Source organism: Nannospalax galili, unplaced genomic scaffold (genome assembly GCF_000622305.1).
Source record: "Nannospalax galili isolate Female #2095 unplaced genomic scaffold, S.galili_v1.0 scaffold197, whole genome shotgun sequence".
NCBI lineage: Eukaryota > Metazoa > Chordata > Mammalia > Rodentia > Spalacidae > Nannospalax > Nannospalax galili.
This window is the reverse complement of record NW_008339846.1, coordinates 3,984,306-4,005,372: the sequence shown is the minus strand read 5'-3', so window position 1 is coordinate 4,005,372 and position 21,067 is coordinate 3,984,306. Positions and strand designations below refer to the sequence as shown.

The following is a 21,067-nucleotide window of genomic DNA, read 5'->3' as shown; positions in this document are numbered from 1 at the left end:
TCCCTCCAGTTTTCCTGCTTGAAATGTATATCACTCTCTTGGGCTGGTACCATTCCCTGCATACAGCATTTTGTGGAAGATATCTCAAGGCTCTGGAATCTCCAGTGTCTTGGATTCTCCACTGCCCACCAGACCTCACCTTCACAGCTTCACACATGGTCTGTCAGGCCCTCTTGCCTATCAGGGCCTTCATTATGCAAGGAGGAACCTGCTACCTACTGCCTGGCCTTTGTGGCTCTCTGAGACTGAGATTAAGAACCAGTAACATCTGCACTCTTGTATCTTTCAAGCCTCTAAAGCCAGCACTACATAGAAGCCTGCCAATTTTAGCTGCCAGCCTGGGATGGACCTGGACCTTCCTTATTCATAATAGGACCTTTTCTATGTTGTGTTTTCTAGAAGAAGAACACCTCTGGTGCATTTTTCTGTCATAAATTTTGCCTTAGCTGAGTGTGGTCTTGCCCTGAAGGTACTCTTTCCATTGTTTAAATGCAAATCTATATGCCTCTCTTTCATGACTCTAATCTCCTTATCATAGAGAGCCTCTCCTTCAGCACATGCCTAGGCTACAACATTAATCTTCCTAGTGCTCATTTTCAATCCAAACCATACATTCTGCATTTCTTTCACCTCGCCTGCTCTTTTGAATTTTAGATCTCCATAATATGTAACTTCGATAACCATTCCCTGGATTTAATGTTAAACTGTATTGAAATTTCCTCCACTAAAGAAATTAGTCCTTTATTTTTCAACTTAGCCTTAGGCAAGCTCTTTGACTGTGGGCCAGCAGTAAGCAAATGCTTTGCCAAAATATCCCAATTGCTATTTTAGTCCTTTTTACCCCAGAACTACTTTGATATCAGCACTCCTTCCTCCCAAGCTCCTACTGGAACAGGCTGCTAAGCTCTGTTTGCAGCATTCAACCACTTTTTAGTCCAAACTTTGTCTTTCTGATTCCTCCAAAAACCCACATGGTCAGGTTCTTCACAGCAACACTCGATTCCTGGCACCAGCTTCTGTACTAGTTGCTTTCCTGTTGCTATGATAAAACACTATGATCAAGGGAATTTATAGAAGGAAGCGTTTATCTGAGCTCACAGTTCCAGAGGGACTATAATGGTGGGGGAGACATTGTGGCAGGGGTGGAGAAGAAAGTCTAGAGATAACATGTTGATGTAGAAACAGGAAGCAGAGAGAAACTGGAACTCTGGCATGGCTTAGGAACTCGCAAAACTCTCCCCCAGTGACATGCTTCCCCCAGCAATGCTGCACATCTTGCAATATCCCAAAACAGTGTCACTGACTGAGGACAAAATGTCCAAATATTTGGAGCCTGTGGAGGACATTTATTCAAACCAGTGCAGGAAACAGTACTATTGTTGGGATTATGCATTAATCAGTTGTTTGAATTTCAACGTCAAGACACTTTGGACTTTGGAACAATGTTAGGACCTTTAAAGATGTTGGGAACTTTTTGAGATAGATCATAATTTTTAATAGATGAACGCTAAACTGCACAGGGCCAGAGTGAGTGGTTATGATGTTTAGTTCAGGTGTCATTTCAAGTAGACAAAGGATGGGCCTTGATGACTGAACTTGGTGGCCTACTGTATGTAATTTAGAATATTCAAGGAAACAAAGCTCTGGGAAGGTCTGAGAATGGGTGTCTAAATTGGGTTTAGGTGGGAAGACCCATCCTAAATGGGTTCCTAAACTGAATAATAAGAAGAGTCAGCATCCATGTCAGAATCATAGGCTCTCAACTGAGGAAACCTTTGTGTAGGGAGCCGACACAAGAGGTAGGCTGTCTATGCATCAGACAACAGAGATGGAGGGCTGGGGCAGCCCAAGTCAGAGTTCAGATGATTCCATCAGGAGTCCCAGATGCCATACATATAAAGCTGTAGTATCCTATGGTGTTTACTCTTCTTGGTTTCTGTCTTGCTTTAGTCCTATCTTTCCTTTCTATATTTCCTTTTTGCAATGTAAACTTTTCCACAGTTGTATATTACAAGTAGTACTATTATAGGGACTTTCAAAGCCAAGACACTTGGAAAAGTGTTGATGCTTTTAAAGACTATGGAGACTTTTAGAGATAGACCAAATTTATTTTGTAATAGGAGATTAAAGTTAAACATTATGAGGCCATGGTGGAAGATTATGATTTAAAGAGCTGTGTTAGGTGTCAAGTTGACAAAGGATGGACTTATGGTGATTGATCATGATTGTCAATTTTATTGGAATTTAGAAACACCACAAAAATATGGCACATCTGTGATGGGGTCTTTAGATTGCATTGAGGTGGGAAGACCACCCTAAATGGAGGCAGCATCACTCCATGCACTGGGATCCTAACCTGAATAATAAAACATAATGCAATATGAGGAAGCACCAGAATCCACGTCTCTCTACTTCCTTGTTTTGGATGCAGTGCCCCCTCATGCTCATTTTTCAGTCATTTCCTACCATGATACATTGTGCTCAAACTGTGAGCCTAGATAAATCTTTCCTAGCTTAAGTGGCCTGCTAAACTTCTGAGAGCAACAAGAAGGTTATGGTAGCCCAGACTGTTGGTCCTGGCTTATAATCTCAGTGCTAAGGAGGTAGGAGCAGGAAGATCAGGAGGGAATATTACTGTCAGCAACACAGGGAGTTTGAGCCTAGCCTGGGATATATGAGATTCTGTTTCAAATTAGAAAAGATGGTGTAATTTTTTGGCATTTAATTGTATATATGTCCACTTCTTGGAATTAATGTAATATTTCATGTTGCATTACTCCCACTCCAAATCTGTATAAAACGCGAATTTCCTCATGTGTAGTATGTCTTGTATTTATATGTCAACATGAGCATTGTTACAACGTCTACTGCATATGTGCTGGACTACTGATGATGACTCTATTAGGGTGTGGGTCTTCAGGATAATAGAGAGGTGTGAGCCTTATGGGCATGTCATTTTTCAAAACCTATACTAATTTGTGAAATCACTTTAAAACAGCAATGACCAGTGTGCTGGATAGCTTTAGTTGTCAACTTGACACACTGGGGTAGAGGGAGCCTCAACTGGGGAACTTCCTCCATTGGATTGGTCTGTGGCCATGTGTGGGGGGTATTTTCTTGATAACTGAGTGATGTGGGAGGATCCAGGCCACTGTGGGTGGTGCCACCTCTAGGCAGGTGGTCCTGCGTTGTATAAGAAAGCAGGTTCAGCACTGGCCAGGGAGCAAGCCAGTAAGCAGTGCTCCACCATGGCCTGTGCTTCAAGTCCTGCTTCCAGGTTCCTGCTCTGAGTTCCTACCTTGGGCTCCCTCAGTGATGAACTGTGACCTGGGAGATGTAAGACAAATAAACCCTTTCCTCCCAAGTTGGTACTGGTCAGAGTGTTTTTTAAAAAATATTTTATTTATTATTTTTATTTTATGTGTAAGAGTGTTATGCCTGCATGTAGGTAAGTGCACCTGTGTAGTGCAATGCCCACGGAGAACAGAAGAGGCTGTCAGATCCCTTGGAACTGGAGTTACGGAGAGTTGTCAGCTGCCATGTGGATGCTAGGATTCAAAGCCTTGTCTTCTCCAAGAACAGTGTTCTTAACTGCTGAGCCATCTCTCCAGTCCCTGGTCAGAGTATTTTGTCACAGCAATTGAAGGTAAACTAGAACAGAAATTGGTACCAAGAGTTGGGTATTGCTGTGACAGACCTGACCTTGATGTTTTGAGGAGTGTGATGGTTAGAATGAAAATGTCCCCCATGGGCTCCAAATATTTGGAGATTTTGTCCCCACATAGTGGTGCTGTTTTGGGAGGTTTTAGAAGGTGTGGCTATCCTGGAGGAAGCACATCACTGGGGGTGGGCTTAGAGAATTGTTAAGCCTTGCCGGATCTCCAGTCACTCTCTTGCTTCCTGTGCCTGCATGATGATGTGAGAGCTTAGCTTCTGCTGCTCCTGCTCCAGCCACCTCCAGCCACCATGCCTCCCTGCCATGACAGACTATAATTCCCCTGGAACCAAAAGCTCAAATAAACTCTTCTATAAATTGCTTGAGTCAGAGTTTCTATCACAGCAACATAAAAGTGACTAATACAAGGAGGAGTGTGGAAGCATTTGGAACTTTGGGCTGGAAAAGCCATTGAGTGCTTAGAGTTTGCTCCTATGGAGCTTGGAACAGTTATGCTGAAAGAGTTGTGGACAGTGGAGGCCTGACTTGGGAAACTTCAAAGGGAAGTGGGGATTTATCAGGGCTGTTTGTGTGATATCTTGAATTGAGAATATGTGGGTTCTCATCAACTGGGCTGAAGAATCAGCTGAGATTAAGATGAGACCAGAACCACTGAAGTGAAGCCTTTTTTTACTGGGACAGTTGATGCTGGTTAGCTAGGGGCTGAAAAATCAGTTATAAGTAACAAGAGACCAGCATCACTGTGGCAAAATCTTTTGGGAAATATTTCCTTAGGGTCAGCACACAGAAGCTATTGTTCTGAAGGGGATTGGGCCTCTACCTCAAGCTGGAAGCAGGACTTGTTACTCTCCAAGAGTCTCCTGCATGATTCTGGTATTGAAAGTGTGAAGGGGTTACAGAGAACAGCTGAGGCTTGGCACCCTGAGAGATCAGGAAAGGCCATTGGTGAAAGTGCAGCTTCAGTTGCAGTGAAAACCCCAGGATTGAAGGGGTCATGGAGAGAATCTGAGACTTTCCACCTCAAGAGGCCAGAAGAGGCCATTGGTGAAGTTACAGCCTCATTGTCAGTGGAGACCCAACCTTTTTGGAGATGCCAGGACCATGGGATGACCACCAAGGATGGCAGCAGGTGTGGAATGGAGCTGGCCTGGGCCTGTGAGACAAGCTGTGTGAGGTGTGGATGGCAGAGTCAGAGAAGTGGAGCTGCCAAAACCCTCTGGAGCCCAGAAGATCGTGAGTGAGTCCCAGATGTCCAGCCTTGAGCTACTTTGCTGGACTTAGGTTTTGCATAGGTGCCCAATTCTTCCCTTTTGAAATAAGTTGACAAGGGGTCCATTGTGCTAGATAGCTTTAGTTGTCAACTTGACACACCTGGGTAGAGGGAGCCTCAGTTGGGGAATTGCCTCCATGCCTGTGGCCACATTTGTGGGGTAGTTTTTTGATTGTTCAGTGATGTGGGAGGGACCAGCTCACTGTGGGTGGTGCCACCCCAGGCAGGTGGTCCTGTATTGTATAAGAAAGCAGATTGAGAATAGGCCAGGGGACCAAACCAGCAAGCAGTGTTCCTCCATCGCCTGTGCTTCAGCTTCTGCCTCCAGGTTCCTGCCCTGAGTTCCTACTTTTGGCTCCCTCAGTGAACTGTGACCTGGGAGATGTAAGCCAAATAAACCCTTTCCTCCCCAAGTTGGTATTGGTCAGAGTGTTATGTCACAGCAATTGAAAGTAAACTAGAACCAGATATACAGTTAGCTGACTCTGTGCTTTATAGTGATGAGTAGGTATGCACCAATCATTCCTAGACCTTACAGGACTCTCAGTGAACTCCACTGTCATTACTGCCTTTTTATTTAACAATGATTACATAATTTATTCTCCTGTTCCTAATCCAGTTTAAATGCTGGTGTTCATATCAATAAAGGTCATGCTCAATAATTGCAGGGAAGAAAAACAAAGCAAGCATTCCCTATGGTGATTTAAAAATATTGAGGATGATCTTTCGGATGGCTCAGAAATTATTTTTTTGAATCAATACCCATTCTACTAGTGTGAATGGTCTCAGGCATGACCAGTAGAGGAAAAAAATTCCTAAGGCAGGAGAACACCATACTCCATGGTGACTGTCTAGTCTCTTTATTTCAGTAAGCCCATTTTATATTCCCAGGAATATATTTCTGATAATTTGTGCTTAAGGAACAATCATGTTGGTTTCCTGGGTTTGGGGAACTTACGGAAATTCAAGACAGATACCCTTGGCTTTTAAAATACTGTCACATAGGAGTACTTTCAGGATTGGAGAAGATACAGGAAACTGAACAATCCTGATTGCCGGTGCCAGCCGGCCAAAACGGACAGTACCTGAAAGGGGGAGTGAGGATTGAAAGAAAGGAAAGGAGACAGAAAAGACGCTTCTTGGGAGGGCTCACAGTCAATACTGCAGCCTCGATTTATTTCAGTTCTGCCTTTTTATACAGAAGAACTCAATTAGTTACAATTGCTGTATTTCCCCACCTGTATCTGAGGGTCAGGGAGCAGTCAGATCAAAGGCTTCTTGGATCCTTTTGTTTACCACTAATGCCTCAAGGTCAGGTATTGTGAGGCTCTCCAGAAAACTCCTTCCTCCTGAATGGGCAGGTTAAGTACTGGTTTGCATGACACAAACTCAGTAAACGAGGCTGCCAACAGCTCAATGATTAGTGGCTTCCGACACCTGAAGCAGAGGGAAATCCTACCAGGCATGATGGGCCAGGATCAGTACTCAAACCACGCTGAACACAGGAGCTGCCTCTCCAGATGGGAGAGGAGCAGAGCAGGCAGCATGAGCTCAGGGAACATCTTGTGGAGAATTCTTGTCCTTGTGTGAGAGAAATCAGGAGAAGTGGTGATGTTCTTGCTCAACTCTCACAAAAATTCAATTTCTTAAATAGATCAATAGGTGAAGGAATATGTGGACAGGGGGCTTAAGGGAGCTTAAGATCCTCAGATGAAGCCTGGGAGTTTCTTTTTAAGTAAATGTCACAGAGAGCTTTTAAATTTGTCCAGGGATGTTGAAACATCTGTGTCTTCCAACCCACCTCCTGCTCTGGACCACAATACATACTAAAGAGTTGTTCCAGCTATCCAATCTGATCCATTTATGGATCACACAATATTTTAGTAGAAGACAATAAGATTTATTTATTTTTAGTACTGGTGTTAAAATTAAGGTCTCCTTTATTCTACACAAGTGCAGTACCCCAAATCACCCAATGCATTTTGGTACTTTGTATTTTGCAACAAGTTTTCTATAAGATTCTCAGGCCAGCCTTGGATTTGTGTCCCAAGCTTTATGGCTTCCTGGGATTGGTGGTAGAGAAACCAAGCCAGGTTTCAAAAATCATCTTAGAGAGTTAGTGGTGAGTTCCCATATTAGTTTCTTGCTTCATTATTTTAAAGTTAAAATTGAATCAGTGTAAATTTCCCACTCTCTAGTGAGATTCTATAACTAGATCTGAGTTTTAAATTACAACATAGTGCCAAGAACAAGAAAACCTAATAAATATTACCGTCAAAAGCTCAACTCACAACCAAACTTTTCTTTTTTCTGAATCCGGGACTTGAAAAGCTGTGTGGCTGTCCCGTGTGGAGACACTAGTTGTTTCTAACCATCCTCATGCCCAGACTGCAGGGCAGACACCCCAGGACCTGTACAAATCTCCCTCCAGGGGCTCCTGTAACTCGCCTGCACAGACTTGTGGGAAATGTAGTCTCTCCCATTGTGACGTAACAAGCAATGGCCCTAGAAACCAAGCTTCCTTGTTCCTTCTGCGCATGTTCCTGTCTGCTCAACCCTCAGTTTTTCCAAAGTTCTGCCAGCATCTGGTCCTCCGCGCTGGGGTTTGGATGAGCATGGAGGTTGGTCCCGGGTGAAGCGCAGCCCTGGGGGACCGTGCAGGGCGGGCGGGTGTCTGCGCCGAGCGAGCGGACTCGGGGTGATGGGGGCGGGAGGAAGCTGATTTAGGTGCTGCGCTGGCCTAGGCTGGGCCACTGTCAGGATGAGGTCAGGGCTGCGGGGAGGGAGACTGGGATGTGTTGAGTGACGCTCCGTTAGGACGCGTCCTGCCATCCTGCTGCCAGAGTCCATCTGTGCTTCTGGGACAGGAGAGCGGGTTCGGGTAGCCCCGAAGGGAAAGCGGTGGCTGGTCCAAGATTGTCCCAGGCAGGGTGGGTCTGCGGACAGCCTGCGCCTGAAGGTGATGCGGGGAGCTCAGTTCCAGCTTGGCAGTGGGAGGATGCTGTTGCTAAGGTACCCACAATTACCTGTCAAGCGTGGTCTAGTATACTTAGGGCAAGTGGAGTTCTAGTCCTCCTGTACTTTATGAGCCTATTACTCTTGGTTTTCGTCGACAGAAGTTGATAAACTACATAGTTTCCCGGGAAGGAGTTCTGTGAGAGATTGGTGTATGTGATGTTAGTTCCATTTTCTTTGCAATGAATTGTTAGAAAGTGTCAGGAACAGCACTATGTGTAGGAATCCCCCATGTTACTCTCTGACCTGAACCCTCACACTAACTCCCCTATAGAAACAGAATCCCAGCTTCACACAGTGCACGCCGATACTGGTCCCACACAGCAGAGTGAAAACTACTAGAAAACAGTGCCTCATCCAACTCAGAGACTGTGATGTCGGAAGTTGGGACTCATTTCCAGACGGACAGATGGGCTGGTGTGACGGGACAGGCATGGGTCTAGGGATTGCTGCTTACTGGGGAGGAGCTCGCCTGTCCCTGTGGAGGAGAAACAGCCCTGGGAACCTGGCAGCTGTGTCATTCTCTCTCACACTCTTTCCTTCCATCTCTGCATGACCTGCTGTGTCTGAACTCCCTTAGGCCAACTGTGTCACTGAGTGTGGCATCCGGGTTCCCTGACACTGCCTGTGCTGTTGTTCTGGAAGGGTCTGTACTGTGTCAGCGGGTGAAAAGATGAGGTGGAAGAGCTCTGACTCACTCGGGGTCCTGGGACTTGTACACTCTAGGCTCCTCACCCTGTCTTCTGTGCTGAGCTTTCATATTTTCCCACACTCTGTTGAACCAAGTGTTTGTGTCCTGAGGACTGGGCGCTTTAAAGTCTGCTCACAACACATGGGGGCTTTAAACCATCTTATCTTAAGTAGTATTTTCTGTGGATTATGACATTTTGTAATTAAAATTTCAGAGACTCTTCCTGGCTAATGCCATTAATCTGCAGAGAAAAAACATTCTATTTTACATTACATTTTTAAATTTATTTTTATTTTATGTATGTGAGTGTTATGTCTGCATGCATGGAAGTGCACCTGTGTGCTGCAATGTCTGGAGGCCAGAAGAAGGCCGGATCCCCTGGAACTAGATTTATGGGCGGTTGATAGTCCCCACGTAGGTCCTGGGAACCGAACCTCGGTCCTCTGAAAGAGCAACTGATGCTCTTAACTGCTGAGCCATCTCTCTAGTCCTATTTTCCATTATTTAAAGAGGGAAAAGGTCACCACTTTGTACTTCAAACAAAACCAGTTTTCTAAAACTTTAAATATAATATGGTTCCCCAGAGCGAGTTTTGGTGAAATCCTACCTTGGATTGTTGTTGGGACCAAGGGAGGAAAAGGTGCATGTTGTTTTTTTCTTCCCATGGGAAAGAGTTTTAACAGGAGGGGGGAAGTCCAGGCATAGTTCTTCTGGGCGCTTTGCTCCATGTCTGTGCACAGGGCAGTCATAGACTCCTGGGCTGCGGTCTCCTCTAGAGGCTCATTGGGGACACTGGTTCTGAGTTTCTTCAGCTCTGGGTAGAAGGTGTTTGTTGGAGACAGGATGACACAGAGTGGCTGGTTTCTTGCTGGCTCTCTGATGGAAGCTGACCACAGTGCTCTGTCCCTGGAACTCTCAACGGGGAAGGAGCATAGGCTGTTTGTTCAGTTGCATCAGTAGCATCTTAATCTGGCCTGCTAAGCAGTCCCAAACAATGTAATTATGCCAGTGGCATTTTTATACTTTTGTTGTATTCTGTTGATTATAAGCCAAATTAACACCCAGGTAAAAGTCTCACCATAATCTAGGGCAGAGGGTTACCTGAAGGTGTGATTGATCAGAAGCTACCTTGGGTTATGACTCCCCCAGCGTATCTTAAATGCTTAAGGCATAGAAGTTGTAAGCTTCTGTTTCTTCACAGAGATGGTGTCATTTCTGTTTCATTTGTGTTTTATATTTAAAATAAAATGAATATATTTTCATAATTTATATTTTATATTTTCATAATTATTTTCAATGAATGCGTAATCATTGTGCATATCATTATGTTCAGTGTGACGTTTCCATATATGGCATAGCATGTGTACTGATCAGATCCAGCCTTTTCTACCCCTGTCTTCACCCTTCCTGGTCTCTGGTCATCTCTAGTTCTCTTCCAGCCACTTTTTTTTTCTCTTCCACAGATGAGTCAGAGCCCGAATTGCTTTTCTCATGTATCTGGTGTCACATCCTGAGGCCCCATGCATTTAGCTGCAAATAACACGAATCCTTTTTTCTTTATGAATAAATAATATGCATATCTGTGTGTATTTGAATAAATCTAGAGTTGTTGATGGGCCTCCAGGTTGATTGCATGTTTTAATTATTGTGAGTAGTGTCACAATAAGCATGGACAGTCTTCTCTCAGATAGGATGGCTGCATGATGCACAAACATTTAAAGTACGGCCATAACTTTTTGTTAATTTTGGGGAAATTTGTGCCTACTGGTCTCTTTCCAGTATGAATGCTCTTAAATTCTACCTCTCAAAGAGTTGAGAAAAGCAGGCATCAGGCTTACTCAGATAGCTCAGTGAGGCTTACTGAACTATACCCCATAGGGTGCAGCAGTGTGAGGGTTAAGCTATAAAGGAAAGCTTGATTTGCATACTCTTCAGGGTTCGTAATTTGAAGCAGCCACTGAGGCCATACCATTAACTCAAATTAGCAGAACCCAGCATAAAGTATATTTAAGAGAAGCATTAAGTAAGATGAAAATTTAACCAAGATGTAAAATGCCAAAGAAAACATAAAAATAAGCCACAAAAATGATCTTAACTGATAAAAAGTATCAATAGCCAAAAATATTCAGTCCCAAAATAGAATTGAATATCCCACATGGCTTTGAAGACAAGAAATGATTTTTTTATTTTTTAAATTTATTTTATTATTTTAATTTTTATTGACTTTTTTCAGTTTTCCTGTAAGTTGATGGTATTTAGATCCCGTCCCCTATCCACAAATCCCCTTATTGTCCCTTACCCAACTTAACATACTCTATTATATATGCAGTAAGGCTTATGGAGTCTGATTTGTGTCCGTAAATGTCCTTCAGTGTGGGTCCATCCACCGGAACTTGGTTAACCTACCAAGAATTGCATTCCTTGAAAGAGCCTATCTCTGCCCCTCCCAGCCGCCATCGGTTGGCAGAACTTCCTTAGGTTTGGTCAGGATTTCTCACCCATTTCCTCATGTCTGTGCTGGAGTTTTTCTGGCTTGAGCTTTCATGGGACTTGAGCGTGCTGTCACCATTGCTAGGAATTCATATGAGTAAGCGTCCAGCTGTCTAGAAAGCTCTGTTTCCTTGTGGTCATCCACCTCCTCTGGCTCCTACTATCTTCCCATCCTGGACTCTTCCACAATGAATCCTGTGCCTTGGGAGTCAGAAGTTTGACATAGGTGTCCTATTCAGCGATACACACTGCAGCCTCTTGTTCTCTGCATATGGACCCATTGTGAGTTTCTATGTTAATCACCATCTTTTGCATAAGGAAATTTCTCTGGTGAGAGTTGAGAGGTTAACCATTAACCTGTTGATATAACAAGTCATTAGGAGTTAGGTAAATATTATATGTATTTAGCAGAGTAAATAGTATTATACTCTCTCCTATGTCCTGTGACCTGTCTAGCCTCAGGTTCTCAAGCCTGATGTCAATGTCAGATATGGACTCCATCCTATGAAGTAGACCTTAAATCCAAATAGAGAGTGGTTAGTTGCTCCCATAATATTCATTCCACTCTTGGTTGGCCTATCTTATCAGGCCAGCTGTTGTGATTCACAGAATTCACAGGTAAGGTTGATGAGTATTGTTCCTTCTGGTAGCATGCATAGCACCTTCCAGCACTATGAAAGCTAGCCAGTAGATATGAGACTCTAAAGTCAGCACCAGCTTGATTTCTCCATGTTTGTTCTGCAGCTCATTTGTGTAGTGTCTTCAGCAGAAGGGTCTTACCATCAAGTAGTGGTGGGTGACCAAGAAACAATTATTAAATAGAAGTATTTTTGTATATTTCTACTAGTTTTGCTTAAAGCTCAAATGACATAGCAATGCTTTGTACCTTCAAGAGGAGCCTGTTCTATAGCTGACAAACCCAATGTCCTTATACCCCTTGTTAATTCATCCTCTATGCCAACAACTTCAGCAGACTTTCTCAAGATTTTAAAGAAAGCACAAATATGAACATTAAAAAAATATAGATCAAGGTGGAGCCCATGATGTAGAAGCACTGGGCTACATTTTCTATGGGAGGGTACATGAAGATGCTTACAGAATTTAGGAGTAAAAGGATGATTTCCTAGTAAATTAAGCATATAGAGCTTGCTGGGTATGCTGGTTCAGGCCTTTCATTCCAGCACTCAGGATGCAGAGGCAGGTAGATCTCTGTGATTCCATGTCCATTCTGGTCTACTTAGCAAGTTCTAGGCTAGCCAGGGATACATGGGAAGACTTTGAAATAAACAAATAAGAAACTGGGCATGAAGTATGTTTGCTACCCACCACCCTCCTCAAATACTCCATATAAATTATGACAAATACTTTAATAACCACATTTGAGAGGAGGTAACATGTAGCAAGGTGTGGTGGGAACTGTGCTTGGACTACTTCAAGCAAATTTTAGCACTTAAAGCAATCAGCCTGCACCTTAAAGATTCACAATAATGAACAATTTGAACCAGTGCTAGCCCATATACCTTCCTTTTTGGTCCTTTGTTGCTTTGTCACCTGGGACTCTCAATTCTCCACATGTCCACTGAGAGTTTGTGGTAGATGGGAGAGATGTAGTGGGATTCTGTCTCATAGGTAGGGTTTATAAGTAAGATAAGCCATGATGTATAACATGTGCTAACCCCTCTTCTACATGATCACTTATTTTGCACTCATGTATTTCCAAATACATAGGATGGAAGGTCTCAAATCTAGTACTCTGTCTATATTGTCTGTTTTCATGTCCTCTTAGGACTGAGGATATGGCCCTCCAATTTTAGTTTTCTCTCTGAACCCCTAAATGCCTAAGCCTCTCATTCAGTTACATGATGCCAATTTCAAAAGGATGCCGTAATTCAATTCAGTTTTTCGCTTAACTAAGCATGGCAGTTTTTCATCATTGAACAAAATAATGGGATGGGATCTGTACTTTATGCATATACACATTTTCATCTCATTCCTCTGTTGCTGCTGTCTTAGTGTCCCCCTCTCCACTCCTGCTGGTCCCTTTTCTCTTTTCAAATATTCCCTCTCATGCTTTCATTGTGTGTTTCTTTGAATGTTGGTTCTATATGAGAGAAATACGCTGTTTACTCTTCTGAGTACACTACATTTAGAAGTGTCTTAATTGTCACCCGTCAGAAGCATTTCTCATCTCCAAGTCCATCTGTTTCCTCCATGTGGTATAATACTGTTTTTCCTTTCGGCTGAACAGAATTCCACTGAATGCAGATATCACATTTTCTTTATGCATTTATCTGTTGATGGGAATCTAGGTTGATTCCACAATTTGACTCTCATGAAATATTCCCAGCATAATCATGGAAGTGAGGTTTTGTATTGTTTTGTTTTGTTTTTTAACACCAACTTTAGTTCCCTTCAATATTTACCTAGGAGTGGTATAGCTGGCTCATAAAGTAGTTAGATTTTTGTGTTTTAGGTTTTTTTTTTTTTTCAGATTTATGTGTAATTTCCATAGTGGCTAGATTAATTTACATTCCCCCCAGTAGTGTCTAAAGTTTCAGGGTTTTTTTTAGAGAATGTGCACAGTGGTTTTCCTAATGGCTGCTCCAATTTATTTTTGCCAAATCATTTAGAAATGTTACTTTTGTCCATGGCCCCAAAACTTTTGCTTTTAGGCATTTTATGTGACAATACAATCTGAGAATAATGTGCTGACAGCTGAACCCTGTGTCTTCTCATCCTACCTTCCCAGGCTGAGTCCTTGTCAGAATACCCAGAGCTACTGCATCAGAATCTGCATTTGAGTTGCATGTGCCATTCATGATTGTGTATTTTAAGTGTTGATATACACAACCTACATTCCCATCAACAATGTGTAAAGAAAATGTGATATATGCATCTCATTCACCACGTCTTTCGCCTCTGAGAAATGTTTGTAATGTGTGGTGAACAGACAAGGATACCACACAGAGTACATGTGCTTAGTGATTGCATTCATTTTCTATTTCATTAAATTCTGTTTCTAAAGTTTATTGGGTAATTCATGAGAGAACATCACTACATTTAGAAGTGTGTTTATTATCACCTGTCAGAAGCATTTCTCACTCTGCTTTGATCTTGGGCAAAATTTGGATTTGTGTCTGCAATCATATTGACTATTCATTTGTATTTTTGTCATCAGTTGTACTATTTAATTAATTTATGATATTCACTTCATTTATTTTAATATCAGGAGCTGCTGTCTTTCAGTGATGTGGCCATTGATTTCTCTCCAGAGGAAAGCGAATGCCTGGACCCTGCTCAGTGGAAGCTGTACAAGGATGTGATGTTGGAGAATTACAGCAACCTTGTTTTCCTGGGTGAGGATCACTTCCATGGTAGATTCTTAATTCACTGTCAATATTTAATTTCCTGCACTTATAGACTATCTCATAGGAACTTATACTTCACATCTGTAAATTTTTTATGCCTTTTTTTAGGAAAAATTGCGAATTTCTATGTTGACAAGAAACGTTTTATATATTCCTTCCTGTGTTCTTGACTTTGCCCATATTTTTGAAAGTATGTAGCCTTCACTCTAACAATAATGTTAGGAATTTATTGCAATGAAACAATAAGCATACATGGCAAAGTGTTGCCCAGCTTTAGCCCTTTTACTTGTTAAGTGCAGGTTGGGATCTGCAAATTGTAAATTCCTCCTAAGGTTCTAATGTCTTTCAGCAAATGTTTAAAGAAATAATTTCCATAGTCTTCTATTATCTCTTCTCATTTTTTATAAGCACTGTATTGGGATTGAGATGTTAATTTCCAGCAGAAAATGTGTAAACATCTTGTTCCTTTTTCCTATGAACAGGTCTTGCTCTCTGTAAGCCATACCTGGTCACATTTCTGGAACAGAGAAAGGAGCCTTGGAATGTGAGGAGAAAGGGAACAGCAGCCATCAACCCAGGTATGCAGGCAGGGTGGGTCAGAGCACACAAGTGAGAGGTCTAGAGGTTACAAGACAGACCTGGGTTCAAATCCCAGCACCCACATGGCAGCTAACAACTGTCCCTAATTCCAGTCTTAGGGGATCCAACAGTCTCTTCTGTCCTCCACAGGCATTGCATGACATGGGTGCACTTATGTACACTCAGGCAATACATGCATACACATAAAATAAAAATTATAAATAAAATATTTTTTAAAAATAACATGTGCATTGAGATGTGGGTTTTGGAGGAAATAATTTTATGAGCTTCTAGCTATTTTTTTTACTATCAAAGGATATCTCCCGCTAGATGTTTACCATGCTAAGCATCTTCCTTCCCTGCCACTGGGTTCTGGATGTATTTCAGTGATTGCCAAAGTCATTCTTTAAAAAAAGTTATGTATTTTGTATGTGTAAGTGTTTTGCCTGTGTGCGCGTAAGTGGCACCCATGTTGTACAATGCCCATGGAGGCCAGAAGAGGGTGCTGATCCCATGAAACTGGAATTATTGGTTGTTGTTAGCCACCATGTGTATATGGGGAACTGAACCCAGGTCCTCTGCAAGAACAGTGAGTGCCCTTAAACTTGGAGCCATCTCTTCAGGCCCAAAAGCTCTTTTTAAAAAATGTTTTTCTTATGCCTGTATGTGTGGTGTTCATGTGCATCTGAATGTTTGCATGTATGGGCACATATGTCTAGACAGGTGCACATACACACATGTGCCTGTGCAGGACCAAAGCTGATGTTGAGAAATTTTTTATTTTTTTCTCTTTCCCTTTTTCATTGAGGCGTTTAGTCAAACTCAGAGCTAGCCAATATAGCTAGTGTCCATAGCTTGTTTGTCCTGGGAGTTTCATGTCTCTGCCTTTCTTTATAAGCTCTTGAAATTTTTTTGATTGATTTTTATTTTTATTTTATGTTATGAGAGTGTTCTACATCAATGTAAGTGTACTCATGTGTTCAGTGCCCATGGAGGCCAGAAGAGAGTGTTGGATCCCCTCGAACTTAGTCACCATGTCTGTACTGGGAACCGAGTATAGGTCCTCTGTAATAGCAGTTGGTGCTCTTAATCACTGACACAGTCATCTCTCCAGGCTTCATTTACATGTTCTTTAATCAAAAATTGTTTCAACAGTTCCCTCTGTCTATAAATATGTGTTCATTGTGTATATATTTATTTATTTGTCTGTGTGTGTGTGCATGCACACGTTCCATTGTACACATGTTGAGGTCACAGGACAAAATCCTTCCACCATGCAGGTTGCAGGGATGGAACATAGGTGGTTGGGGTCAGGTGCCTTTACCCACTGGGCCATCTTGTTGGTCTTATAGTGTATTCTTATGGATTTTCTTCTGGCACACACTGTCGGTGGTTTAAAATGCGTTCCCTTTGTTGGTAGATAATTACAGCTGAGAAGTGCACACATCTGGACAGGTTTTGTTTGACAGCTCTTTGATAGTCTTTGACAAATTTTGTGGGTCCAAAATTCTTTTTCTTATTTTGCAATACCATTTTGTTTGATTTTTCAGTCTAAAATCCTTCACATGATTTGATACTATGCTTAGACATACCTTACATGTTTTTACTGATGACAATGTGAGCCATAGATTGATTGAAAATATAACTATATGGGACTGGAGAGATGACTCAGAGGTTAAGAGCACTGACTGTTCTTGCAGAAGAACTGGGTTCGAATCCCTGTACCCACATGACAGCTAACAACTGACTATAACTCCAGTTCCAGGGGATCCAGTGCCTTCTTCTGTCCTCTACAGGCATTGCGTGACATGGGCACACTTACATATATACATACAATATACACATACACATAAAATAAAAATAATAAAGAAAATTTTAAAAAAATACAGGGCTGAAGAGATGGCTCAGTGGTTAAGAGCTTTCCTTTGCTTGTATTAAAAATACTACTTTTGTTTTTGCCTCATGCATTCTTTCTCTTCATTGTTTACTTGGTGTTGTTGTATCCTGTTAAATGAGTACTTCTAGAAATCACATTGACTTTATTACCTATTTATTGATAGATCTATTGCCTTTAGCAGAACTACTGTCATTTACAGGTAAATTGGAATTTTTTGTTTTTTATAATTTGATATCTCTTTTAGGTCTTTATTGTGGTCAAAACATAACACTATCTTAAATATTTCAAGTATATTGGCTAATTATGGGATGGACATTCTATGCAACTTATTTTCACAAAATTTTATAGCTTTGAAAACTGAAACCCGGTATTTAAAAAAGCGTATTTCTAGCCACACCCAATCTATCACAATCATTACTTAACTTCCTGTTTTCCTACTTTAGAGTTTTCATATAAGTCTAATAATACAATGATCTGTCTTTATATAATGGGCTTATTTGCTCTTGCATAATACCCTTAATTATAGGGCATTATTATTATATTACAGAAATTATGCCTGACTTAACTATTTGTTTAATAGTTTATTTATTTTTTTATTCCATATTGTCCTCAACTAACTTCAGGGGTATTCAAGTTGTTTCCATCTATTGTATTTTCTGAATCATGCAGCAGGGACTATAGGTATGTAAATGTCTGTATTTTCTCATTTATATGATGCTTAATTTTATGTAGCTATGTAATCATGATTGAAAGTGTGTGTATTAAAATTAAGCATTATAAGTCTAAAGTATGTTGGTATGCTTTTATTGATGCCTGAACCTTTACTCAACAGGAACAAAGCCCTATAAATGTAAAGAATGTGGGAAGGCCTTTGACAGGAACTCAGTCCTTCTTCAACACCAGCGAATTCATACTGGAGAAAAACCCTACATCTGTGAAGAATGTGGCAAAGCTTTTAACTATTCTTCAAGCCTTAAACAACACCAAAGAATTCATACTGGAGAGAAACACTACAAATGTGAAGAATGTGGTAAGGCTTTTAACTGTTCTTCATACCTATATAAGCATCAGAGAATCCATACTGGAGAGAAACCCTACAAATGTGGAGAATGTGACAAAGCTTTTAGTAATTATTCAGGCCTTATTCTACATAGAAGAATTCATACTGGAGAGAAACCCTACAAGTGTGAAGAATGTGGCAAGGCCTTTAGTGTTCGCTCAACACTTTCTAAACACCAGAGAATCCATACGGGAGAGAAACCTTATAAATGCGAAGACTGTGGCAAGACTTTTAATGTTCACTCAACACTTTCTAAGCATCAGAGAATTCATACCGGAGAGAAACCTTACAAATGTGAAGAATGTGGCATGGCGTTCAATGTTCGCTGCATACTTTCTAAACATCAGAGAACCCACACTGGAGAGAAACCTTATAAATGTGAAGAGTGTGGTAAGGCATTTAACTGTTCTTCCAGCCTTCATCAACACCAACGAATACATACTGGAGAGAAACCCTATAAATGTGAAGAATGTGGCCAGGCCTTTAACTGTTCCTCATACCTGTATAAGCATCAGAGAATCCATACTGGTGAGAAACCCTACAAGTGCAAGGAATGTGGCAAGGCCTTTTACTGCTCTTCAAACCTTATTTATCACCAGAGAGTTCATACTGGAGAGAAGCCATACAAATGTGATGAATGTGGCAAAGCCTTCAGCATTTGCTCAACCTTTATGAGACACCAGCGAATTCATAGAGGAGACAAACCTTATCAATGCAAAGAATGTGGGAAAGCGTTTAATAATTGTTATAACCTAATTCAACATCAAAGAATTCATACTGGAGAGAAACCCTACAAATGCAAACAGTGTGGCAAAGCCTTCAGTTATACTTCAAGCCTTACTCAACATGAAAGAATTCACACTGGAGAGAAACCCTACAAATGCAAGGAATGTGGCAAGGCCTTTACCTCTTCTTCAAACCTTAATCATCACTGGAGACTCCACACTGGAGAGAAGCCCTACAAATGTGAACAATGTGGCAAAGCCTTTAAAAATTGCTCAGGCTTTATTAGACACCACAGAATTCATACTAGATAAAATTCCTATTAATGCAAACCCTATGGCAAAGCTTTTAATAATTGCTCATCTGTAGCTATACATTCAAATAATGTGAGATATCTTTGAACTGTTCTTCACAATTTAATAGACAGGTGTTTTGCTGAGAAACCCTACAAATATAAATAACATGTCAAGGCTTTTGATTGAAGCCTTATCCTTATTAACTATGAGCAAATTCATATTGAACAGAAACCTTATACATGTAATGAACCTAGAAGAAATGTTGCCAAATATATGAACCTCAGAAGAGCAAACTTGTTACAGTAGAAAGCACCATGCAAATGGTGCAGCACATGTTTGCTGGTCACTTAGATCCTAAAGGATATAAAGAAATTATAGGAGACAAACCCTATGGATGGAATGGAATGTGGCAAAACATAAAATATTACTTCTAATGTATAGTAAGTTGTTTCATGTGATTGTTCATTACAGATATCACAATCATGCAGATAACTCAAGCCTGTAAAGATATCAATTTGTCATGAAACTGAATTGTCTCATGGGCTCAATTTTGAAATTGAGAGAAGAAAAACTGTCAGATGATTTTTATCAACAGAACAAGAGTGACTCCTTAGAGTTTTTAGTCTGTTTTGCTCCAGAGAACATTCAGTGGATTATTAGAAAATAATTTGCGTGAAGGTTAGTGATTTTTTTTGTAAATAAAAGTGAGTAGTTCTTAATGCATTTTCAGTGTTGTATATGGAATAACATTCTGTCACAGTCATTAAAATATTCCACCTTAGTAAGGTGTGATGGCTATTCTTGGTTGTCACCTTGACACACTTGGGAAGAGGAAACCTCAACTGAAGAATTTCCTCCATCAGGTTGTCCTGTGGGAATGTCTGTGGGACATTTTCTTAATTGCTACTTGATGTAGGATGGCCCAGCCCACTGTAGGTGATACTATCCCTAGGCAGATGAGCCCGGGCTCAATAAAACAGGTGAGTCTGTTTTATTAACCCTGAGTCTGGGAGCAAGCCAGTAAGCAGAGTTCCTCCATGGTCTCTGCTCCAGGGTCCTGCATTGTCTTTCTGCCTTGATTACCCTTTGATGACAGACTGTAACAATTCAAAGGAAATAAACCATTTCCTCTCCAAGTTGCTTTTGGTCATTATGTTTATCATAGCATCAGAGAAGCAAACTAGGAAAGAAATTGGTACCAAGAGTGGGGTGTTGCTGTGACAGGCCCAATCATTTTGTTTTAGGGGAGACTGTGGAAACATTTGGAACTTCGAGCTGGAAAAGCTTTTAGTGCTCAGAGCTTAGTATGCTGTTCTAGTGGGAGTTTTGAGGATTTAAAAGTTGAGAAAAATGCAATTATATATAGGCTATAGGGTATGGCTTCAATTTATTTATAAATTATATAATCAAATCAATAAAATTAGCAGGTCTGTCTCCTCAAACATAATTTTATGTGTAAGAATATTTAAGATCCTTCAGGATACTTTGCAATGGGCTGCAAATTAGCTCTCAATGTCCTGTGATGCAGTACAGGAGACTGAACCCAAGATTTTTGCATCATAAGTGTATTAGTTACTTTCTGTTGCTGTGATAAAACACCATGACCAAGACAAGTTATAGAAAGAAGAATTATTGCGTTTATGGTTTCAGAGGCTTAAGAGTCCACAATGGTAGAGGCCTGGCAGGGACAGCCAGAGCAGAAATCTGAGGAACTCACATCCCTAAGCAAGCACAGGAAGAGAGAAATTGAAAGTAGGCCAAGGCTATGAACTCTTAAAGCCCACACCCAGTGATTTGCTGACTTCAGCAAACACCTAAACCTCCCCAAAGAGCACCACCAACTGACCAACTATTCAAGTAATTGGAGCCTATGGATAGCATTTTTCATTAAAACCACTGCAGTAAGCAAACACTCTACCAACTGAGCTACATTGCCAGCCCTCTGTTTTCTCATTTGAAATGAGTCAGGTGGAATTTCAAACCTCTTTGAATTTAAATGTCT

The 21,067-nt window shown here is 41.1% G+C and overlaps 1 protein-coding gene across 1 annotated transcript; it reads left to right on the top strand.

Annotated features, from left to right (window-relative positions):
* The first annotated feature begins 7,441 nt into the window (after positions 1-7,441).
* On the top strand, positions 7,442-20,223 carry LOC103735355 (zinc finger protein 724-like). The gene is made up of 4 exons (XM_008834584.3): positions 7,442-7,567; positions 14,372-14,498; positions 14,993-15,088; positions 17,819-20,223. The coding sequence occupies exons 1-4, from the start codon at positions 7,484-7,486 to the stop codon at positions 19,081-19,083; spliced, it is 1,572 nt and encodes a 523-aa protein (XP_008832806.3). The 5' UTR covers positions 7,442-7,483; the 3' UTR covers positions 19,084-20,223.
* The last annotated feature ends 844 nt before the right edge of the window (positions 20,224-21,067 follow it).

Coding starts and splice junctions, on each gene's coding strand:
- LOC103735355 (XM_008834584.3), top strand. CDS start 7,484: ATGTTCCTGTCTGCTCAACCCTCAGTTTTTCCAAAGTTCTGCCAGCAT. Junction 14,499..14,992: donor CAGCAACCTTGTTTTCCTGG/GTGAGGATCACT, acceptor TCCTATGAACAG/GTCTTGCTCTCTGTAAGCCA. Junction 15,089..17,818: donor AACAGCAGCCATCAACCCAG/GTATGCAGGCAG, acceptor TTTACTCAACAG/GAACAAAGCCCTATAAATGT.